General features: G+C 40.0%; 1 protein-coding gene and 1 non-coding gene across 4 annotated transcripts; both read right to left on the reverse strand.

Moving 5' to 3' along the window:
• Nucleotides 1–217: 217 nt before the first annotated feature.
• RIOK3 (RIO kinase 3) lies at nucleotides 218–23,897 on the reverse strand. 3 transcript variants are annotated; one of them, XM_007448603.1, is made up of 13 exons: nucleotides 23,668–23,802; nucleotides 16,104–16,219; nucleotides 15,350–15,495; nucleotides 15,149–15,256; nucleotides 14,853–14,962; nucleotides 13,021–13,164; nucleotides 12,212–12,339; nucleotides 6,601–6,798; nucleotides 5,240–5,399; nucleotides 3,444–3,524; nucleotides 3,259–3,348; nucleotides 2,253–2,360; nucleotides 218–1,288 (listed from the first exon to the last, which is right to left on the reverse strand). In XM_007448603.1, the coding sequence occupies exons 1-13, from the start codon at nucleotides 23,728–23,730 to the stop codon at nucleotides 1,181–1,183; spliced, it is 1,560 nt and encodes a 519-aa protein (XP_007448665.1). In that variant the 5' UTR covers nucleotides 23,731–23,802; the 3' UTR covers nucleotides 218–1,180. The 3 variants fall into 3 exon arrangements, with proteins under 3 accessions (XP_007448665.1, XP_007448667.1, XP_007448666.1); XM_007448605.1 differs by having other exon boundaries at nucleotides 879–1,288; nucleotides 15,350–15,447; nucleotides 23,668–23,897; XM_007448604.1 differs by having other exon boundaries at nucleotides 980–1,288; nucleotides 2,253–2,351; nucleotides 23,668–23,857.
• Nucleotides 11,961–12,032, reverse strand: TRNAE-UUC (transfer RNA glutamic acid (anticodon UUC)). The gene has a single exon. It is a non-coding gene; the product is annotated as a tRNA-Glu (tRNA).
• Nucleotides 23,898–25,365: the final 1,468 nt, after the last annotated feature.

The raw sequence follows: 25,365 nt of genomic DNA on the forward strand, positions 1-25,365 counted from the left end.
GTAAAGTTCAGATTTTTACTTTCTATTACCAAACAGAAAGGTTAGGTCTTTAGTGATTCCAATCTGATTCCAACAATAGGAGGAATGATTCTGTTGCAGTGAATGAGCTTCAATCCTAACAAAGCCAATGTACTTTGGCTGCATTAAGAAGTGGAGTCCAGCCAGTACTAAACATTATTAAAAGTGATGCCAGATAGTTCAAATTAGTTGGTTAATTTGGTACCCAACTTGTTTTATACATACCTTTCATCATTTGATGATACAAATGTTTCTAATTAGCTTGCTATATTTCTCTCAAAATCAATTAGTAAGTATATAGTTTGAGTGAAACGTAAACTGAACTTTGTTTCACTGACTTCATTAAAATGTCAAACATGGTTAAAGATTCCATTCTGTCCTTCTAGATAATTTACATTTTCATTATAAATGCAGAGCAGCTGCACCGTGAGTTACATCCTAACCATTTCACCTAAATGTAGAAAAGCTGAAAGTTAAATTTAAAAAATTTCGATAGTTGAAAAGTACTTATATCTCTTTCAGAAACCGATGATGCCTTTCCTTGCATATGAGTGTGGAAAAGAAGAATTCAGTTCATAATTCAAGATGCACCAAAAAAAAGTACTTTGCTTATGTCTATTTCTGTCAGCCATTCTGAAACCAAATTTCCATTTATATCAGCTACTAAAGACAAGAAATTTTCCTTTAGAATCATGGTCACAGTCTGGAAAAAGAATTGAGAAGGGCTAATTTTAGGTAAATAAAATATATGTGGAAAGACGCAACACAAAACAGGGAGGTGAAAAAAGCAAGTAAGTTGTAATAAAAGCCTCCCTTGAAAACACATCTGTCCCTTCCTCCCATATTTGGAAATGTTAAAAATTCTCATCAAAACATTTTATGCCACAAATCCTTAAAATCAGGTTGATTTCAGCTAGATAACCTGTAGCTGTTAAGAATTGTATTATCCTATTCATATCACGAGAGGTAGTTGACATTTCAGTCTCTCAATGCCGAGCTAAAAATTCCACATACCTGGCATATGGGTTACAAGGGGAAAAAAGCACAGAAGCACCATTGTACATTCCTCATGTTTTGGTATTTCAAGTCACCCATAACTTCATTTGCTAATGGCAACTGACAATCACCACTGTGTTAACACTGAAAGCAGTGGATATTAGTGCTATTCATCGTATAACACTGGCGGACCTCCATCATCTTTCAAAAATGAAGCAGCTTTCCTTCCATTCTTCTGAACGTGATCTTCATTCATTTTCTCCAAAGCTTCTATCTATAAAATTAATATATTAAATCCATTTGTCAAAATCCTACTTCACAGCAATTATGCTTGAGATTGAACCAGTATTTTTACTCTCTTAAAACTAGGTCATTCCTAACGACATTGGCCTTGAATTAGAATTACAGTGTGTGACACATATTACAGTGGGTCATATACATGTATGTTTTTCCTTGATTACATTACCAGGGTTGATGTTTAGTGTCTTTATCAAGCCAGCAATTGGCATCAGATATGTTTTACTATATAACCTATACAGCTTTCAGGGAACAAGAAAAGGAAATTCCAAAGTTGATTCAACAGCAGTAACACCCAGTAACTGTACAGAGCAACTGTACTGAACTAAATAAAGCCTGGATTTACCATCTTCCTGTTACTTCGCTTCTGGCCTTAGACTCCAGCACAGCTTGGCCAAATTCAAGTCAATATGGGGATTTCTGGAACAGACTCTATAATCATTCTCTGCTTTGGCAGGTTGCTGGGAATAATTAGCTGCTGTTTCACTTTTCAGTTTTTGTTCAATTTTAAGAGAACTTCCCCGGAGGTTTTTTTTTTTTTGTATTGTTCTGTAGGTCCATATTGTAATGACTGGGTATTTCCAAGGATGGCCACTGCTGAATCTCTGCATTCAGTTAAAGGCAGACAGGGACCAAGTGTTACTGTTTTTTGTGTCACCCAGAGTGTTCACCGGTCAGGGAAAAAGGCATATACTGGAAATGTGTTATTTGTCCATCTCAACCAAACTATGAACTCCTTGAAGAAGTGTTTTGCTGTTATGTTTATCCTAGGGTTTAAGCCAGGAAAAGAAGGATCAAAAACAGTATCTCAAGAAAGGAAAAATCTCTAATTAATTTTGTTTTTGAGGGGATGAGAGGATAAACTTAGCTCTGGTTTTCATTATCTACTCTATGCAGGTCCCCACTATCAGCAAGGTGAAAAACAGCCTTATAACACTTACCTCAGCTAAGAAATCAGCTTCATTATCTGCTGAGATGTTTAAGCCTGAAACGGCATTGAAGAGTTCTCGTTCACTAAGAGCTTCCTTTACGCCTCCTTTCTGGAAAAACTAGTAAAGAAATATAAGAAAGTCAGTAGACTTATTAGCAAGGTTCTCCTAGAAACAATAACAACAACAAAAAACAGGGAATAGTGTACTTGTAAAACGCCAGTGAATTCCTTCCATAATTTTTAAGCTACAGATGTTTCCAATTCAAGTATAACTACACTCAGGTTCTACTTGCTTACTGTCCTCTCACACATCTGGGCTGTCGTCTAGATTTAGTAAGTTTGTCATATTGCACCTTCTATAGCTATGTTATGAGTGGTATATGTAAAATTGCTTGGCATTGCTTTGAATTAGTAGACACAAAATAATCACTAAATCCCATGAATTAAAATTTTCCAGTAGGCTCAGAAAGTATTTCCAAAATAAAGTTGTTCTGTCATATTTAGAAAGATCATCTCTATCTGAATCTGTTGCTGACAATTCATTTCCTTTAGAAATAGCAAACAAATGCTTCCCAACTCTGTGATTACTGAGTTTTACCTTCCCTATTCTGTTCACTCTGCCTCAGAGAATGTGGTCAGACTGTACCACTAGGAAAACTATTCTTTTAGTATAATAACAATGGCAATAAGCATGCAGGCTTGCTTCAGGCCAGCTTCCCTTAAAGCACTGTGCATATATTAAATGTCTACTTGACTGCTTAAATATTTAGAACCAAAATAAAAACTTACTCTCTTGGAAATTTAATTCAGTGGCCCAAATGTGGGGCATGCAATCAAATTCTTGCAAAAAATGAAATCTGACAAATCAATCTTTGTCTCTTTACCTTGAAAGCAACCAGTTAACTAAACCCTTCCTTTAATTTCTAAGAATACAGTCATCTTACTTGCCTTAGGAGTGAGAAAAATGTTTGAATATGTTATAGCCCATAAAAAAGACAGTTAGTTTATATGCCTACCTGTGAGACATTCCTACAGTCACGGAACAAGAACTCCAGGCCATGAGGATGGGTTGGCTCTACAGACTGACTGACGTCGATCAACCAGACCTATTTAAATATAGAGCACACAGTGATTTCTGTACCTTCAGTAATTTAATTTACATCAAGTCACTTAACCTGAACGTTAAGAAAATGCTCCTCACCTTCCCAGCATGCCACAGCATGTTGTACTCACTGAGGTCGGCATGTACGAGCTTACACTCATTATATAACTGCTGCATCAACTGTAATGAGGCAAGGCAGACATTCAGAAAATGAAGGAACAACTCTAATTTAACTACACAACTAAAATGTCTATGTCACCCAATATTTTCCATAAAGAGCAAAACCAGGGTAAAGAACTTACTTCTTTGCACAGTCTAGGACTGGTTTTCTTTTTTGTTTTCCTACCCTGAAGGAGGGTGTGAGCACAGTGAGACAATGGAAGGGAAGAGCATGTGACACTCTACTTCCCTATCCATGTAACAGCAATGAGATCAGGAGACCAAAGGGTAGTCCTGGAATCCCACATACATAAGACAGCTATGGTCACTAACCAGGGGACCTAGGCTTATCCTTCATGAAAGGGCAAACATCCCTCTGAGAGCTCTATGGAGTGTATACAACTCCAAGGTACAAAGTACTTCCTGCCAGACAGAGTGGGAAAGAAGTATTCTTCTTAATTGAGCGGCATTATATATTCATGACTGATGGTGACCCCTAGCCTCACAGAAATCAGCATTAATGCTTCGTTTCCCAGCTTTAATAGAATCAAATAGGAAGGCACATCACTACTTTATCTCTGCCCCAGCCACCCCACAGCCGAAAGAAGCCAGAAAAGTAGGCTTAATTTTCTTTGAATGTTTTCCAACTGAAGGCAGAGAAAGTTGGATTATCTCTCTAACTATATCTTAAAAAATTAATTTGGATAATACGTTCATATTCACATCAACTGCCGCATGACATAAGAGTTCCACGCAGAGACTGTGTTAAAAACATGTTTTGGACTTCCCTGGTGGCGCAGGGGTTAGGAATCCTCCTGCCAATGCAGAGGACATGGGTTCAAGCCCTGGTCCGGGAAGATCCCACATGTCGCGGAGCAACTAAGTCCGTGCACCACAACTACTGAGCCTGCGCTCTAGAGCCCACAAGCCACAACTACTGAAGCCCACGTGCCTAGAGCCCACGCTCCTCAACACAAGAAGCCACAGCAATGAGAAGCCCGTGCACCGCAATGAAGAGCAGCCCCCGCTTGCTGCAACTAGAGAAAGCCCGCACAGCAACGAAGACCCAATGCAGACAAAAATAAACAAATAATTTATTAAACCACAAAAAAAACATTTCTCCACTATTCAATTAAGACAAAAAAAAAAAAGACAATACAGAGGAACAGCAACAATATGAGGAGCATTTCTTAAGCTTGAAGGACCCCAGATTGAATTTGGCTGCTGTCCCAAAGTATGAACAGCTTTCTCAAGACTCCTGACAAGTGCCTCCCAACTCTAATGCCTGCACAGACGGAGAAACCACCCCTTACTATCTTCTTTTCATCATCACTTACTTTTATTGACCAAATCTGCTTCCCTCTAATTCCCCAACAGGAAAGGTATTTCCCTTCACTGTTTCAAAAAGGCACACAAACTAATGAGGCACTCTGTCTGCTAAATATAGTAACATCAAGTTTTAGTTAATGAAGTTTTGTCAATAATAGCTTCTGGCTTCTATGTCATTAATGCTAACAACTGAGCCTTCACTTTCTCCACTAAGATTTTCCTAAAACAACTCAAGACATACGCATACTGATATAAAGACAATTCTTCAATACTAACATTCTTTCACAAACTTCAGTTTGTCCTTGTTATATCACCTTAAAATAGTACTATTTTAGGAATTTCTTTTTTAGTTTAGAGGAAATATTGTTTAAAGTTGGTGTGTCAATGGTCTGAAAGGCACAACTTACATGAAGAGTTTGATAGTAGGCTTCTTTCATTTCTTCACTGCTGAGCTTTACTTCTTTCAATTTTGGGGCTGGAACTTGATCATGGCCAATAAAAGACATAACCAAAATGTGTTTCTTTAGTAGCACAACTGTTGGACAAGGAATTCCAGCTCTCTGCATTCTATACAGAAAGAAATGATTAAGAATGTAAAGATCAGAAGGAGAGGAAATTTCATTTATTCAACAAATATCTAACGAGGTCCTGCAATGAGGGGACACTATGTTGTAATCTGGGGAATGTTGGAAGGCAAAGGCAGTAAGAACAGCCTCTGCCCTCACGGAGCCTGCGGCCTGGTGAAAACAATAGACAAGTGAGGAGATGATTACAGCGCAATGTGGTACATGCACTGGCAGAGGTGGGGGTAGGAGGCATCAAGGAAGAAGCAGGCAAATAGGAATTAGCCAGGTTCCAACTGTGGGGAGATGCTGTGGAGATGCACAGAGGAGTCCAGGAGCACAGTCCATGCGGGGAGTGTGTATAAATCAACACAACTGGATCATGAGTAGGAGGAAGGGCAATGTGGGTTTAGGCTACAGAGGCAGGCAGGCTCCACATCGCAAGATGACTTTGAACTTTACACCAAAGACTATGGGAGCCGCTGAAAAATTTTAAGAAAGGCAGTGATGAGATCTTAGTAATCCAGAAAAGAGATCGGAGGGCAGCAAGACCTCTTAGGAAATTATTCTAATTAGAAGTCCTACTAAGTAGAAGACTTTTGCAGCTAATAAATATAGATAATTACTTTTGAAAGCAAACATCTTTAGGAAAAGCAAACTAAAATTAAAAGCTTTCACAGTTCAGATGTGGGCAGGTTTGTATGTAAGAAAGATTATTAATTTCTTGGTTGGCAAAGCAAATTCCTTGATAAATTCTGCATAGAGAATTGAGAAACAAGTCTAATAAATTAAAGCAAAATGCAATTTGACTGGTAAAACCCTGCCCTCACCAAATGAACAAACATTAGATGGAATAAACATTTTCTGAAACAAAAAAGGAAATCATTATTTGTAATATGCCTAACTGGAAAAGATAGCGTTTAGATATATGACAAAATATCTGCAGTTGAAAATGACTTAATTTCCCTCAAACTTTACTGAGGAAAGAAAAACAAAATAGATTTTTCATCCTAAAAGTATGAATTCAGGTTATATACATGGAAATGTTTTCTTACAGAAACTCTCCTTAAGCACTAGAATTTCAAGGCCTTTCATACTTTCTATAAATGAATTTAAAAGAGAGTGTGGGTTTTTTGCCTGGCTGGTAGGCCTAATACAAACAGGTGATCACCCAAGATGACTTCTAGCACGATGATTTTCTTTACCTTGTGAGATTGTGCATTTCTTTTTCTGCCCACATGCGGATGATCTTACGTGGATTTAGTTTACTGAAGCGATCTTTAAACCTGAAATCATCTTTAATATATTTGTCACGATTCTTAAACTCATTAAGGGTTGTTTTAAATACCTTGATGGCACATTCTGTAGGTATAACTTTACTATCTTCCTTTTCATCCTCCATGCTAAGTGGAAGAAACAAACATTAAGTCAGTTCAAGTCGCCAGATAACAAAACAATTTCAAAATAAAGATTTTATGACACGAAAGTGGATCTGCCTTCTCTGAGAATGTAAAGCCTTGGGTTGTTTTTTTTAAGCCTTCAAGTTTGAGGTCTTAAGAAAACCCTAGGTTTTAGCTTTTTTAATAAAACACACTTTCAAATAAATTTTCAACAGTTTTCAACAACCCATAATATAATCTTCATTTAATGACTATGGAATTAAACTTGAGGAACAATGAAGACCTATACACTTTAAAATAGGCTATGGTCTGCCTGGGATGGTTCAGAGGCAAAACTCGATGGAAGGGAGCAAAAGAGTCTAGACGATGCTTAGGATGCTAATTCAACAGTCCCACAACAGTGAGCCACTGAGAGGGTCTGAACCATGGTGGTGACAGTGCGAACCAAAGGGGGAAGGTGCAAGGAGAGACAAGATTTACCTTTGAACCTCTGAAGGGATGTTAGTCTGGAAAAGAAAGGAACTATATCTAGAGCACAGAATCTGACTCAAACTCCCAATCCCCTCCTTCTGGGACCATATTTTCCCAGCAGACTCCTCCTCCTCCAGGTAGCCTCAGAAGGCTACAGTACAAACTCTAACTGGTTCTAAGTAACGCCCTCTCTTCCTAACTGCCTTCTCTTCCTAAGAAGTGTGACTTAGCTCCATGGCTTTAGATATCATCTAAATACAGATAACTGCTACATTTCTATCCTTAGTCTTGACTTTCTCCAGAAATTCAGGCCCATTTATCTCATCCCTACTTGACTTCAGTTGGATGTCGAGAAGGCATCTCAAACATATCATGCCCAAAACAGAATTCCTGATAACTGTACCCTAAACCTGCCTATCCCCAGTCTCTCACCTCAGTAAATGGCACCACCCAGCTGCTCTAGCCAAGAATCGATCCTCTCACACCCCACATCCAATCCAACAGCACAGATTGTCCACTCTCACCTTCGAAACCTTCATTAGAGGTTCCCCTGTCCTACAGATAAAAAGCAGTCAACCAGTCACTATGACATCACCCTATTTTATCTATTTGCATAGCACATATCTGATAGTCCTGGAAGGGGACTGAAGGGAGGGGTGGGGAGGAAGCACATTCTATGACAGCAGGGACCTTCCTTGTACCATACATTGCTGTAGCCCCAGCACCTAGAAAAGCCTGGAACATGGAAGCTGCACAAATACTTGGTGAATGAATGAACCAATTTTCAGGGAGACAGACTAGAGATCCTTTACAAGGAAGAAATTCCCAATAATTTAAAGATGTTAAAAATTACGTCTTTGGATTTTGAGATGGTAAGTTTCCTGTCACTGAAATAATTTAACCACAGGCAGATGAGGCCCTATCAAAAACACCACTGGGGCTTCCCTGGTGGCGCAGTGTTTGAGAGTCCGCCTGCCAATGCAGGGGACACGGGTTCATGCCCTGGTCCAGGAAGATCCCACATGCCGCGGAGCGGCTGGGCCCATGAGCCATGGCCGCTGGGCCTGTGCGTCCGGAGCCTGTGCTCCGCAACAGGAGAGGCCACAACAATGAGAGGTCCGCGCACCACAAAAAAAAACAAAAACACCACTTAGGAGATCCTTAACTTGGAAGGTCTCTAGGATAAAATCTAATTTGTAAGATTCATCTCGTCATTCTCTTACTAAAAAAACTTCTGTGTTTCTCACTAAATTACACATCCCTCTGCCTAGCTTTTAAGGTCCTCCTTACCAATTTCTGGTTTGCTTACACAATGTTCCATCTTATTACCTCTACATATATACCTTCTAATTTCCTCACTGACAAATCTCATCGCCTAAATTTCAATCCTCCCATTTTCAGCACCCCTCCCCCACCCCACTTTTTTTTTTTTTAAACTTTACAGATAAAGCTGAAGTTCCTTTTGATTATTTACCACCACCCCTGGTAGTTTCAGTCCCCATTCCAACTCTTTAGAGACAATCACAATCATGAATAGTAGCCTTCTAGTCTTTTTAAAAAGATACACACACATACATAAGTATCCACAAACATACATTTAAAAAAAAACATGTATGTTACATTCTGTATAACTAAAAATTTAAATAGATGGTATACTGTATATATTCTGCAACTAGCTTTTTGCACTCAGTACTGGGGGGTGGGGAGGGTTGTCTTTTTTTTTTTTTTAACCTATTTTTAAAATCTAGGTTGAGATCCAACTTCATCATGACCTCTTCCTTGAATGTGACCGGCAATGATCTTCTGTTCTCTATTCCTATCCCGAGGTCTCACTTGTCTAACTGCGTACTCTATTATGTATTATCTTTAACGGACCGTAACGGTTCTTACTGTAACGTTCTCCTCTTGGCTATACCATAAGCTCTTTGACAATAGAAAACATGTTATACACTTATTCCCTGAAAAATCTAGAACATGTTACTATTCAAATAACTGTTGATTACTTGGCCAACCTGAGAGTGACAGAACCCAGAAGAGCTTTGTGGCAGGCAGAACCTAAAATGCCCCCCAAGATCCCAACCCCTGGTGTACAACCCTGTATAAGCCCCTCCCTTTGAGTGTGGGAGGGATAACCACTCCCTTGAATAGCTTACATTATATGGCAAAGGTGATGGTATAGTGGTGCCCAGGATTACATTCCATTGTCTGAGACTCAGTCTCAGTAGACTGAAGGGAGAGAGTCTCCCGCTGGTTTTGAAGAAGTAACCTGCTGTATGAAAGGGCTACATGACCAGGACCTGCAGGGGCCTCTAGGAGCTGAGAGCAGCCCCTGGCTGACAGCCAACCAGAAAGTGGAGACCTCTGTCCTACAGCTGCAGGGAACTGAACTGTGCCAAGGGAAGAGGAACCCATGTCCAGAAAGGAATGCAGCCCAGCTGACATGCAGATTGCAGCCCTGGGAGAGCCTGAACAGAGAACCCAGCTAAGCCGTGCCTGCCGAACTTCTGATCAACAGGAACCATGAGATTAATAAATAGGTGTGTTTTAAGTTGCTAAATCTGTGGTAATTTGTTATGTAGCAGAGAAAACTAACATACACTTTAAAAAATATTTACTCTCAGTTGCTGAAAACCGAATGCTCTCTAGCTTTGCTAATTTACAAAGCCAAAGTACAGATTACAATACCAATTCCACCAGAAGGAAAGGGAGCTCATTCATTATATCAAAGTATCATCAAGTAAAACAGAAAATGGAAAAGGCTAAACAAGGCAATTAACAAGAAAAAGAAACTTAAGAGGCCAATACACTCAAAAAAAAACAAAACCATAATTAAATAAATGCACACCAAAATATTAAAAAGGTACTTTTCATCTTTCACACTGACAAAAAAAGTATTGTTTGATAAGACTAGGCACTGATGAGGATGAGGGAAACAGGCTCATACTGCTGGTGGTAGCATAAACTGGTTAATTTTCTCACAGGGCAATTTGGTAATACCTACTGACATTCAGAATGTACGCAACCTGAGAATGTGACTAGCTCGTAGAGAAAACTGCATCTGCCCTACCATTAAAATGTAAACACAAATTCGAGATTTCTGGTCTTTGGTGTGACATACAAGAAAAAAATTTTTCTTTAATTTTTAATAAATAAAAGAAATCAAGAAACATTGCTTGCTACAATAGCCAGCTCAGAGGCCCAAACAGTGAGCAAAATCTGGTACTCTCCATTAATAAGACCTTCCACTGTTTAACAGAAAGGGGAAAAAAATGCATGTAGTCTCTGCCCCAGAAATTTCAAATGTTAGGAATTTAATTTAAGGATTTATTTGCAAAAGCACACCAAAGTATATGTACAAAGATATTCCTATATACTCACAAAGTAGAATGTTCTACTATAAAACTGGTATGATATAAACCAGTAATATAAAAGGATATAAGGTATATTAACTGAAAAATGAAGATGCTGAATGCAGAATATAATCTCTTTTGTACAAACAAAATAAGAAATACATGCATAAAAATTTCTGGAAGGCTAGACTAAAAACTATTAATAGTTGCCCTTAGAGGAAAAACCTGTGGGGCGACAGCTGATAAGATAAAGGCTACCTTCATTTTAATCCTTTCTGTACAGTTTAATTTCTACCATGAGTAATCTTTCATTTTAAAATAATTTGTGCAGTTAAGTTATGTTTGCCTGGTCTCAGGGAACGCTCAATTGAAATTTGGAAAGAGGGCAACAGAGCTTAAAGCCAGAAAAAAATAAATGTTTACTAAAATTAATATATACCAGTTATTATAAAACATGATTTCATTTACCCCCAACAAAATCCTATGAGGTAAGGGTCAGTTTTTAAATGACATTTAGTAAATTGCTCCACATCACATTGCTTGAAAAATGTTGAGCCATTTTATCCTAAAATTCATTTTATCCCTTTCATTTCGGAACTTAGTATAATTCAATACATAATTTTATGTATATGTCTCATTTAGAAAGGGAGACTAGTTAAATAATTAAGAAAACCAAAGACAAGGACTTGACCAATAATTGTTTGAATCCCCTTAAGTATACAATAAATACCTTCTAAACCTAAAAAAAACTAGAATAATCTGTAATCTATTTTAACATTTTTGTTTATAAATAATGTTCAGGTAAAGGAATAGCTGAGCTAGTAAGCCTTGCTGAACTAGTAAGACTTCAAAGCTAAGTAACCAGATGACTTCATATTCCTGGCTTAAGCACGTTCTCTCAACAGCATCCACGTTTAAAATTTTTTCTCTTCCTCATGCCATCCTTTACTCAACTAAGCCCTCATAACAAAAGTAAAATGGGTAAGCTCTAAAATGGCATAAGATCTTTAAAGACATTTCTTTAAATAATGAAAGCATTATTAAAAGGGTAGGAATTGGTAACTGATCTAAGTATGGCCCTCCCAACCTGGTACCAAAGGGTCCCACAGTGGAAAGACATGGGTTTTGAGTCAAACTCAGGTTCAGATTTTGCTATGCCACTTACAGCTGCCTGTATGTTATGGTATAATTACAATAATGTGAAAAATAATATATTCATAGAAAAAAGACTGGAGGAGTCTACACAAAATTATTAACGGTTATCTCTGGATGGCAGAATTGGGATGATTGTGGGTTTTTTTTTTTTTTTTTTTTGGCTGCACCACACAGCTTGCAGGATCTCAGTTCCCCGACCAGGTATTGAACCTGGGCCACAGCAGTGAAAGAACTGAATCCTAACCACTAGACCACCAGGGAACTCCCCTGGTTGTGTTTTTCTTTATACATCCCTATATTGCTGAGACTTCCTACAATAACACTTTAAAAATTACTGTTTGCCATGCAGAATGAACTTTGATTTTGTATAAATCCATTAATATCAGGGAGAAGGGGCTAAGCTTTTGTTGATATGATGGTATTGCATTTTGCTCATTTACCTCCCTCCGTATGCATGAAAGACAACAGATTCCTTTCCTGTACTAATACAGCCAGTGATTGTCTCCAACATTCCACAGTTGACCATTTTATACATAAGTAAACGTGTCTTAGGATCAACTGCTTTTTCCTGCAAAAGATAAAGCACTGTAAGTGAAAATAACTGGTAATCACAAAACATTTTCTGAGCCATTTATAATATCTAACATTCAAAATATATACTTTTTTTAACCTTTATTATTAATTTACCTAGGTGTATATACAACAGGCTCTTAAAAGAGTGCTGTCAAGATACAATTCATTTCTGTAACTCTAATGTCTTTGAAAGTGAATATCTAAAAGAACCATTAAAAATCAGACTCTAGCTTAGTCAAAATTTTACCTCCAAAGTTTAAATAGCTCTCCTAATGTACTTACCATTACTTTGTTTTTCTAAAGGTTTAAAAATTATTCTCAAGATATTATATACTATCTTTGTTAAGGTAAAACATTACAGACTATTAAGTTATTATAAATACGTCATGACAGGAAACAACTTTTCATACGCAATGTAAACTACACAGTCCAAATTAATTATGACCACTGAAATGTTAATTTTGAATAAGTGATTAATAACCACTCCATGAAATCTGAAAAGTCAAATGGCAAAGCTATTTGGGTTTTATTTACATCTTTGATTTGAAAAGTCAATCAATCTCATGAAAAAAATATCAAACATGAAGTTTTATCTTGTTTTTTCCCTGAACATGAAGTTTTCTAACATGAATCTTTCCACTAAAAAAACAGAAACAAAAACGTTAAGAATACTTACTGCAGTAGAATGCTCCTTTTTCTCATGGAGGCGGGCACTTCGACGTTCTTCTGAGTAGGCATGTTGTTTTAAAGCATTGAAAACATGGTTTGATAGTTTTAAATCCATTCCAATTCCATCTCCTACCTGAAACCCAGGTGCAAACTGCCAAAAAGAAGAAGAAAAATTAGCATCTGAGTACTTTAAAATGGGGAAGTGAAAACAAAAAACAATGAGAAAATCAGTTTTACGTGGATTGGGTTTTCTACTCAATAGATGATAATGCTATGAAAGCAGAACCCACAGGTATTACAAAGGAAAAAGCAAAATAACTCACTGGTAAGCCCAACAGAAAGGGAAACAAGGCTTTTTAAGAAACTGTATCCCAAAGGAAGGGAAGGTTTATTTTTATTTTTTATTTTTTACTTTTTGCGGTACGCAGGCCTCTCACTGTTGTGGCCTCTCCCGTTGCGCAGCACAGGCTCCGGACGCACAGGCTCAGCGGCCATGGCTCACGGGCCCAGCCGTTCCGCGGCATGTGGGATCTTCCCGGACTGGGGCACGAACCTGTGTCCCCTGCATTAGCAGGCGGACTCTCAACCACTGCGCCACCAGGGAAGCCCCGGGAAGGTTTATTATATGCATAGAAAACATCCAAACACATCTAAAAACTAACGTAGTTTAGCATATGCTTTGAACATATACTAAAATACCTTATGCTTTTACATCAGACAATGGATACATTATATTTTGAAATGATACCAAATCTTACCAAAAAAAAAAAAAATTTTTCATAGTCAATTATTTTTGAAGAGTGGGTTAAAATCACAAGCTATGCCCACACCGTGACAATTATGTTCAATACGGAAGCCACTAGCTACATGTGGATAATTAAATTTAAATTGATTAAAATAAAATTAAAAATTCAGTTCCTCAGTTGTACCACCCAAATTTCAAGTGCTCAATTGTCGAATATGGCTGCCATATTAGACAGCACTGACACAGAACATTTCTATTATCACAGAAGGTTCTACTGGACAGGGTTGTTCTAGAGTCAGATCTGGATTATTTCTAGAATATGTTTACTTAACAAGTATTTGTATTCTAAAGTCTAAATGTTTTATATTAACCACGATAATTACAAAGGAGGAAAAAAATGCCATTTTTCTTTTTCTCCTTCTTTTTTTTTTTTTTTTTTTTTTTTTTTTTTGCAGTACGCGTGCCTCTCACTGCTGTGGCCTCTCCGGTTGTGGAGCACAGCCTCCAGACGCGCAGGCTCAGCAGCCATGGCTCACGGGCCCAGCCGCTCCGCGGCACGTGGGATCTTCCCGGACCCGGGCACGAACCCGTGTCCCCCAGCAGGCGGACTCTCAACCACTGTGCCACCAGGGAAGCCCTCTCCTATTTTTTAAAAATTACATTGTGTCTCTGATTTTGCAGGGGTAGTTCAGGCACAAGATAAAAAATTCAAAAATTATAACAGGGTACACAGTAGAAAGTATTTTTATCTCCCATTCTTATCCCCCAATCACCATTGTTATCTATTTCTTGGGTATTTTATGGAAAATAAGATGCTGAAAAATAAATGTTACTTTCAGAAGAACCATTTCTTAATTTTAGAATCAATGTAAATCAAACTAGTTTTCTTAATATTGATGTAGGATTTTATTCTGAGGTACATTATATTCTCATTAGTGGCTCAGTTTCCACGGTGTTGCTGTACTGTCATCTAAAATATCTTTAGACAGGAGGAAGGATATTTCTAGAGATTTAGAGCTACTGTATTTAGAATGCTATGCTGTTCACTTATTGTCATAAACTTTTCGGCCCAGAGGAATACTTCTGTAACTTACATGCTCCATTCTGGCTGTATTCTTTCTCCCACACACTACTTCATCATGTTTGGTGGTGATGTCTTTTCCTTTTCCAATAAAACCCTTTTTGGGAGTAGGAACTGGTTTTGCTAAAGGCGATTAAGACAAGCCAAGTATGTAAAAATAGCAAAGACTAAATTGCTGCATTCACTATTATCTGAAAAAGATACTTGAATCTAAGAGTAAATTACCAAATGAGATTCAAAGACAAATATAAAATACTTAGTCTTCCTGCATCCCCATTCTATGCCCCCAGAAAATAAAAGCACTGATACCTGGTCTGTAGGGATCATCACGAGTATCCTGCCAGTCAACCTCATCTTCAGAGCTATCACTGTCTTCATAAGGATGTACTTTTCGATAATTTTCAAAGGAAATGGAAACTTAAAAGGCAAAAATGGTTGAAGATTTATTTAGGGGCACATTACAAGCATTTTCTACCACCCGATGGAGTTGACACAACAAGGTCATAGTACCTTTGCTATCTCCATTGAATTTTTTTTCTTCACGCCTAAGCTGTGCATCATATTCTCTGTCAAATTCCATCTGTAGCATCTGAGCCAGCATTAGGTCGCTGGAAGTGTCAACGTTTTCTCCAGTAATAAATGGTCCTTCAGCAACGCTATTCAAAATAAGGCAGTATAGACTAATATAATGTGCTTGTGTAAAGAGACGCTACCAGTTATGGGTGAGATGTGCCTTTTCAGTGCTAACTGTATTGAAGAAACAATGGAAAAGAACTTTACCAAACCCTTCACCCTCTCCTGCCCAGCTGCCCTCTGACCAACAGCAGGCACCTGTGAAAGCACCAACTAGGATTAGGAGAGCTTCAAGAGAAAGCTAAAGGGCCTATAATAAAAACCAAACAGACCCAAAATTTGTTCATTCTGTGTTCTGATCAAAGGAGAGATAACATATATATGAAAAGATAAACAACAAACATTTGATCAAAACTGTACCCTACTTCATTATTTTTTAATCTATTTGACAATAGAGTTCAACTGTTGCAATGACTGAAACCCAGAGAAACAGAGTGGTTTGCCCAAGATAATACTGAAAACTAGTCACAAAATTAGGACCAAAACCCATGTATCCCAATACGGTGCTCTTTCTATTGCACTGCTTTTCTAAATGTATTTCTGAATCATTTGTCATGACAATCACTAATCAAATCCTAAGACTGTTATAACATCTGCTAGATAAAATAGAGTCTCTATGAATTTTACTCACACAACTTCAGGAAAAGCGGCAGCTTCTTCTTCCAGCTGCAATTCTTTAGCCAACTGTTCACTCATTACATCAGACAAAGAACAAGATATTGTATTTTCAGGGGTAGCCCATGGACACTATAAAAAAAAAAGGGCAATTCAATTCATAATAATGAACTTAAAAGTACTTTCCAAACTTGGAAATAAGGTTATCTTTTGAGAATTAGACTATCTAAATCAACTCAAAAGGAATGCTTACCTTTTCTGCAGAAATCATCTTAAAAGTAAAAATATATCCCAGCTCAAATCTCATCAAAGATAAGCCTAAATTACGACAGCCAAAAGCACTCTCTAGCCTGCTTGGTGGGTATGTCCTTATAGTGGAGGGGAAGCACAGGCTACTGTAGCATCACCGACTAGCCAATGAGTTCATGTAATGCCCCTTGTTCTGATTCCATGCTCAGCAAGCAACCTTCTGCTTATAGTTTGGCTTCTGGGTAGATTCTCTTATAGGAACAGGCTATACCAACTACTACAATTCAAGCCCACTTAGAAGTTACACTTCCTTCTAATTTAAGCAGTAAGTCTTCTACATGTAAAAAGTGTGTGGCAGACCCTTTCAAGACACCTTGGAATATGCCAAAATAAAAACAGCGATAACAAACAATGAATCCTATATTTCTGAACTTTGGAAGCTGAGAAATAGATTCTTGAAACAATACTACTAGAGCAAAGTAATACTCTGTGAGACTCTTCTAGAGCAGCCAGCCACTCAGCCCTCCTCAATGGCATCACTATCTCAGCCCTCTTGAAATACGTACAAACCGTAGGTTTACTTCACAATTCCTAATATTTGAGGGGGGCAGGCTTTACTTAGCAGCAGCAAATGATTCCATTTGATAGTCTAGTGATTAAGACTGTTAATACTGAATAAGATGTCTAAGTATCTCTTGAACCTGCCCAGCTCTCTATCCCCTTTCCAAGGTATCATCCTCCCATCACTGGGCTACTATAAGAGCCTCCTAACTCATCTTTCTGCTTGCTTCCATTCTCCACAACACAGCGTAATGGTTTTTCTAAAACGCAGATCTGATTGGTTCAGTTCCTTACTTAAAGCTCTTTATTGTTTTAATGTTTCCCACTGCTTTTAGGATAAAATCCAAACTCATTGCTTAACTATTACTGAGAGTCTAATTTAGAATATAGCATATGATGCTAAGTGTTTTGGCCACAAAATTGTTTAATGAAGTTTAGCCAGTACAGGCCCTCTAGTTGGCCTAAGGGCCTCCTGGAGTGACTCCCAGGGATAACTGGGCAACTTACCCTTGCTCAAGTTCCATAACGTTGAGGTTTAGGGATTTATTTGGTTCAAACTGTTAGGCTGAAGCACATAAGGGTGATAAATGACCATTATATTCATGCCTAAGTGAATGAGAATCAAGTTTTATCTAGTCTTACACTGAGACTGGTGAGATGCCCCCAGCCCCCACCTATACTAGCCTATTGCAGAACTGTTCTGGCCTTGTATAAGGCCAGGCCTGGAAACAACAGGGAGGTTTCCTCATGGTGTGGTACAACTTCCACTGACTCAGATCTTGTCAGCAACTAAGCACTCTCCTGGTGAGGATTTTGAGGTCTGTAATCTTGAAGGTCTCTGTAATCTGGAGAATATAGCTAATATTTTGGACACATGACTCTGCCGACTTGCTTCTGCATCTTCTAGGTAGAAGATAAAATGCTGCCTCTTACCTAGAAATGCTTGGTCTGATCAAAATCCAGGTTCCAAAAGGCAAATAACTGTATTCTCTAGCTCAGAACTGTCAATCACATTTTGCAATGACTAACAGTAGCATAACAGGCACCACGGGGATATTCTCTATACTGGCTAAATACACCTAACTTACACAGATTAAGTGACACACTGGAGTAGCTGCAATATCATCCCCATTTTACAGATTCAGAAACTGAGACACAGAAAAGTTTTTTAACCCAAGATAACACTGTTGATGGAAGTGCTGAGATTTGAACCAAGGCAGTAGGGCTTAAGAGTGTTTTGCTATACTGCTTCCCTAAACACCTTGTCCTGGGATGGGAGAAGCAAACTGCTGTACTGCCTGCAGTCTAAAATCCAAATTTCTCAGTAAGGAATGCCCTTCACAGCTTGACCTAATTTATCCTTCCAGTCTTGACTCTCACCTATCCTAGACTCTGGCAACACTAATTAAATGCTAAATATGGCATACTTTCACCCTTCCATGCCTTTCACCCCTCACACATCCCCTTCTCTCTCAAAGGTTTTTCTTCCTTCTCTATTTCGCCCAATTAAGTGTCAGCTCTTCCACAGGGTTATCTCAGTTTTATCAGGCAAAATTAGATCCTTTCCTTTATCTTCCCATATCAGTATCTGATAGATAAATGCATCAGCCACAACACAGCAAGAGCCCCTTGAAGGGCAAGGTCTTCTCATTCTCAGAGTCCAGTGTAGAGCTTCAGACATAACGAGGCATTCAAGTATTTACTGAACAAGATGTGCCAAAAGGAAACCTGGAGATATCTCATGGAACTGCCAGGCTGTGCCTAGGCGGTAGAAGTCTGGTGCCTTTCTACACCCCTCCTATTTTAAAGTCCTTCTCTCCACCTTGCAGTCAGCCGCTTTACCCACCCATTTCTTTTGTTTTGTTTTTGGCCGTGCCACTTGGCATACGGGATCTTAGTTCCCGGACCTGGGGTGGAACCCGTGCCCCCTGCAGTGGAAGCTCAGCGTCTTAACCGCTGGACCACCAGGGAAGTCCCTGCCCACCCACTTCTGATGCTTCTACTCTCTTGCCAGCAGTCAATCAATTCTAAGGTGTTAAAACATCAGCGGAAAATCTCTCGGAGAGGCAAAAATGAGAGGCAGTAACTGTGTTATTTTGTGGCAGAGATTTACCTACCCCCAAGATAGACTGAATCAGAAAGGGAAACATGCAGAGATCAAGAGGGCACCAAGACACCCTAGCTGCCCACTCCTACTGACCTTGCGCCTCGGAGCCTCAGACTCTAGAGCCGTACTTCCCTGCACCTCTGCTGACCGGCTCAGCTGGGCAACCTCACACTGAGACAATTTCCTTGGGTGGCATAAATAAGTAAAGACTTCCGCAAGTGTGCCAACTTCTATACTTTGAAATCAAATCCAAACTCTTCAAACCAGTAGCCAAAATCCCTCCATAAAATGTTCTGGGCTGGAGGGACAGCTGCCGGGCAGGGACAGTCCTCCACAGGCACAAGCGGTTCACCACCCTGAGGGGGGCTTAGAAAAGGCACTGGGGGCTCCTCCTACAAATGGGCACCAGGGCGTGTATGGAGGGGAATCCTGTGTCGTCATCTTGCAACTCTTCAGTAAGTCAAACACTCCTTGTGAACAGAGAAACTCTGTCAAATGTTCAAATAATAATAAATCTAAGGAGATAAGAGTAAAAGGCCCTTCCTCAGCTTGCTCTATCCCAGCGATCCAACGTCCTTTCCCACTACTCCCTTCACCAACATAAACTTCCCACTGCATCAAGATCTGATGGGAAACTCCACACAATCCTTTCCAGTTAGTTATTCTGCTTTAAATGACATCTATCAAGCCCATCACTAGCTCCCTGATTCCGGTTCGCTGAAGACCCCTCACCCACCTTGTTTTCCTCTCCTCTGGGAAACTGCCGCCACTAAACTCAGCAACTTGGGGTCATCACAACTACCATTCTCCCACATCTGGCTGGCTGCAGATTAGCGGGAAATCATTCCCCCTTCCTTCTACTCCTAAAGATGCATCCCCAGCTGCCCATACCACTTTTTTTTTTAAGGTTTTACTGCACACAACTATGGGGAAAGAATCAAGTAAACTGAAAAAAGAAAAAGCAAACATGAAGGAGGCACATAATAAAAAAAATTCAGTCCTCAACTTGAAGCAAGTCAACAGAACCATAACCCCACAGGAAGGTCCCTTTTCTGCTCATGCATGCAGGTAGAAGACATAATCTAGGCAAAATATTTAAGTGGGTAATTTTACTTCTCAAAACAAGGATCTCTGCAAAATGTGATCTGGGTCTGTACAACAACACTAATTTTTTTTTTAACTTTGAATTTTAGAGTACTTTTAGATTTACAGAAAAATCACAAAGATTGTATTGAGAGTCCCCAGATACCCCATACCCAGCTTCCCCGTATTAATACTGTACATTTGTCACAATTAATGAACCAAATCATTATTATTAACTAAAGTGCATACTTCATTCAGACTTCCTTAGTTTTCCCCTAACGTCCCTCTTCTACTTCAGGATACCATCCAGGATACCATCCAGGATACCATCTAACATTTAGCTATCATGTCTCCTTAGGCTCCTCTTGGCTCTGAGTTTCTCAGACTTTGTTTTTGGAGACCCTGACAGTTCTGAGGAGTACCACTAATCCATTTGTTACAGCTCTTACCAACAGAGCTACACACTTCCTCACTTTTGCCTACAGTTTGTCAATTCTCCCTTCTTGGAATACTCCCTAAACTTCTTTGTTCATAACAGCAGTTTGGGATTTTGTAACTGGGGACCCCAAGTCCCTTTCAGGGTGTCTAAGAGGTCAAAATTATTCTCATAAGTTCTAAGATAGTTTTTGTCTTTCCCATTCTCATTCTCTCAAGAGTGTGGAGTGAGGTTTTCCAGAGTCTGTATCAGATATGATGGCAGCACTCTGGTGGCTACTAGAATGTGTGCATGTGTATTCTTATGTTTTCTAAAATTTTCAAAGGTAGTAAGTAGGCTGAGAATATAAATGTGCATTTTAAACTATTATATATAGGATTGATAAACAACAAGGTCCTACTGTATAGCACAGGGAATTATATTCAATATCCTGTGATAAACCATAAAGGAAAAGAATATAAAAAAGAATGTATGTTGGGCTTCCCTGGTGGCACAGTGGTTAAGAATCCGCCTGCCAATGCAGGGGACATGGGTTCAAGCCCTAGTCCAGGAAGATCCCACATGCCGCGGAGCAACTAAGCCCGTGCGCCACAACTACTGAGCCTGCGCTCTAGAGCCCGTGCTCTAGAGCCCATGAGCCACAACTACTGAGCCCGTGCACCACAACTACTGAAGCCTACACGCCTAGAGCCCATGCTCTGCAACAAGAGAAGCCACCGGAATGAGAAGCCCACGCACCGCAATGAAGAGTAGCCCCCGCTTGCCACAACTAGAGAAAGCCCGCGCGCAGCAACGAAGACCCAACGCAGCCAAAAATAATAAAATAAATAAATTTTTTTAAAAAGTATGTATATGTGTAACTAAGTCACTTTGCTGTACAGCAGAAATTAAACACAATCGTAAATCAACTATACTTCAATATTTTTTTAAATGTGCATTTTTAGAGATTAACTCAGTTTGTTCTTAGTGCGTCTACCGTGCTCTTATTACCCATCTTCAATTATGCCTGCTACAATCTACATATTTGTTAGGACAGACTTTCATCATATACTTCAACTAACACATATCACAACAGATGGAAGAAAAAAGGAGCTACGAGAATCCAGCTGTTTTCTATTAAGTCAGACATTAAAGAGATTTGCAAAAATACAAAACAATACTACTCTTCACTAATTTTTTGTTTTGGAAAATAGGTTTTCTTTAAATATAAAAATGTTATTTATATTAACATAATCACTTAAACATTTTTTTCAATATCTCAGTTTTAATTTCTGATATGACAAATATCAATAGATATAACCAATATAAACAAAAATTCTTGGAGTCCTCAATGTTTTTTAAGAGTGTAAAGAAGTCCTGATGGAAAAGTTTTGAGAACTGCCAGCCTTTAATATTCTTTCCATTTTCCAAGACTTTCCTCAAACCTCTACCTCCTCCACAAAGGCTTCTATAATCACTTCAGTCTTTCAAGAGGTTAGAGAAGGAAATGCTTAAGTAATACTGGTAGCATCTTTCTATTTGTTTTGCCTATGAAAATGCTGTCTTCTCAACAGAACACCAATAAACCCCAAGATGATTTTCTGTTGAACAATGAAAATGAAATTTTAGATGATGTACACCTAAATGAAAATATGACTGATATCAACTATTTTATTACTGAATTAGTTTTGAAAGTTTGTTCTGAGGTTAGGTATTCTAAGCAACGTTTGTTTCATCTGACATTTTTACAAGTTTTATAGATGCTTACCTGGAGGAATTTAACATGTAAAGTATATACTTACTAGTATCTCTCTACTGATTTCATCCTTTTATGTCTACTGATCTTGGCCTTGTAAACAAAGCCTTGATAGAAAAAAATACGCAAAGTAACACATAGATGTAACCACATTTGCCAATGGAATATTTGATTCTCTCTACGGTTGTATGAGAACTTTTATAAAAATTTACCTAAAAGCTTTACCTAAAAGCTACTTATTTCCCCCACTTTCTGTTAAGACCTAGCCTGAAGATCTAGTAAGAGTCATAAGTGACCCTTTATATGAAACAAATGTTCTGTGTTAGCATGTAAAGAAGTGCATGAAATGGATAAAGGTGGTCAAAAGGTAGAAACTTGCAGCTGCAAAGTAAATAAGGCATGAGATGTCATGCACAGCATGGTGACTAGTTAATAATCCTGTACTATATATTTGAAAGTTGCTAAGACAGTAAACCTTAAAAGTTCTCATCACAAGAAAAAAAACTGTAATCCTGTATGTTAACTAGACTTATTGTGGTGAGCATTTTGCAATATATACACATATCGAATCATTATGCTGTACACCTTAAATATGTTGTTATATGTCCATTAAATCAAAAAAGAACCATATGAAGTTAAAAAACCTTCACAACCTTAATTTGAGGAACACAAAATCCCAATTGACCCACTTGTTTTCAAGTAAACCCTCCATAAAGTGGCAAAAGAATCTTTTCATCCTTCTAATGAAAGTATCATGAAAAGAAGCAGCCTGAAACCAGAAACCAAGTGTGAAATAAACATTTTAGTTGGCCATTACAGGGAAAAGCTTAAACGTTAAAACCCTGGTAAATGAGAATTTCATAACCGTCTAAACAGTATGTAAACACTTGAGAATTAGCCTGGAGCCGAGGGACGGTGCGCCTGGATTTATCTTTTACTACTTCAAAAACAAGAAACTGCCCAAGTAGGATAACCACGCTTTGCCAAGTTAAGGGAACAGCTTCCTAAACCACCTTTCTGTCGGCCTTTCTGTGTATAACTGGACTGATTCACGTGGCCGGTGAAAAACAAGTTCGTGCTTGTTTTCCGTCAAACGTCGGCACCTTTAAGCGAGTCCTGCCCAAATATCTGTTACAGAGGTTTAGAAATCAAGGTGTAGAACTAGACAGAAACTCCAAACCGCCCAGGGTGGACTTTGGTAGCCTGTGCCCCTTCCCTGCCTCTCCCACCCCGAGCCCCGAGCCCCGCAGCCTCGCCGCCCGTCCCCCGTTCCGAGGTGGTCAGGGTCCCGCCCAGAACTTCCCGAATCGCCTGCGGAGCCGCTTCGGCGCCTGCCACCCTCTCCGGGCCCTCCGAGAGGACTAGCCCAGGCGACTGTGGCAGGTACGTCAGTCCCGAACGCCACTCACCTTGCTGGGACCCCAGGCCGCTGCCGGCCCGGGCTCAGGGGATGCCACTCCGACCAGATCCATGTGGGGGAAGAAGTCAGCGACGAGAACAGAGCAGAGAGGTGGCAGGACCGGGAAGCAGCCTCCACCGAAGAGACAGGCAGCGGGGTAGGGGCGACGGGGTGCTGGGGCCGGAGCTGAGATAACAGATGGCGGCTATAGCGCCGGCGGCGGCAGCCGCGTCCGGAACTAGACCTCTCCTCTTCCGCCCTTTACGCTGGAATGCTAGCTTCCGATTGGCCGCCGCCCCGGGCTCCGCGTTGGGTCACCGTTCCCCGCCCCCGGCGGACCGCACTTCCGGTCGCTGCCCAGCGCTCGGGACTGGTGGTGGCGACCGCCCTTGCCCGGGAGAGCAGCGGATGGGTGTGGCTTCCGCTGGCCAGGCTCTACCCTGTCCCTGAACCGCCTACCCGGTTGCCAGAGAGGGCAGCTGGATCTCGTTGAACGGAATTCGACTGCATGGACTATAAATAAACAAGCAAATCAGGCTCTCTGTTCATGCATTATTTCCCGGGTGAATTCTAAACTGGGATGGTATGGGAGACAGAAAATGGCAGGTTTAGAGAGGAGAGACTGAAGAAGACGGTCGGATTTTGTTTTTATTGCAGTTGTCGGAAGGAGGCGGGGCGTGGAATGTGAAATTTTTTAAATGTGTTATGTAACTTTGAGCAAAAAGAGAACTGCATAGGGCTTCCCTGGTGGCGCAGTGGTTAAGAGTCCGCCTGCCAATGCAGGGGATACGGGTTCGTGCCCCGGTCTGGGAAGATCCCACATGCCGCGGAGCGGCTGGGCCCGTGAGCCATGGCCGCTGAGCCTGCGCGTCTGGAGCCTGTGCTCTGCAACGGGAGAGGCCACAACAGTGAGAGGCCCGCGTACAGCAAAAAAAAAAAAAGAGAACTGCATAATAAAAGGTTTTGTTTGTTTGGGGTTTTGTTTTTGGCCCCGCCTCGCAGCGTGTGGGATCTTGGTTCCCGAACCAGGAATCCAACCCACGCCCCCTGCATTGGAAGCACAGAGTTTTGATTCAGTATTTTGTAGGGAGATTTTCAGAACGTGACCAGAAAAATCCCGAATAGGTAAATCAATGAAGACAGAAATCAGACTGGTGGTTGCCAGGGAATGGGGTGGGGAGGAGGGAAACAGGGAGTGACTGCTTAACGGGTAAAGGGTTTTCTTTTGGGGTGATAAACTGTTTTGGAACTTGATATCAGTTGATAGTTGCACAACATCGTGAATCTGTTCAATGCCACTGAATTTTACACTTTGAAATGGTTAATTTTATGTTAAGTGACCTTCACCTCAGAGAGAGAGTGTGAGTGAACTCCTTAAGAGTTTTAAGGGTAGAGCAGATGCAGGTTATTCCCAGATCAGAGGAAACCACAGTGAAACAATGGTGAGGATGAGGTCGGGAAGCTTAAGGGAGCAGGGTAAAATGCCAGCGTGTTAGATGGGTGATGCACATGGGTCTTGAAATTACCCAGCAAGATGGCAGAGCTTGGGGTGGAATTGGAAGAGTGTGAGCAGGTGCTGGTCTTCAGAAGATGTGCAGATTGTAATCCAGAGGGGTTGGTAGATGCTGCTGCTAGGGAATCTTAGAGACAGTGACAGCGGGATGGGCAGAGATGCCAGAGGAGAGACGTATTCCTGAGGCAGCAGGAA

Source organism: Lipotes vexillifer, unplaced genomic scaffold, assembly GCF_000442215.2.
Source record: "Lipotes vexillifer unplaced genomic scaffold, Lipotes_vexillifer_v1.1 scaffold168, whole genome shotgun sequence".
In the NCBI taxonomy this organism is placed as follows: Eukaryota; Metazoa; Chordata; class Mammalia; order Artiodactyla; family Lipotidae; genus Lipotes; species Lipotes vexillifer.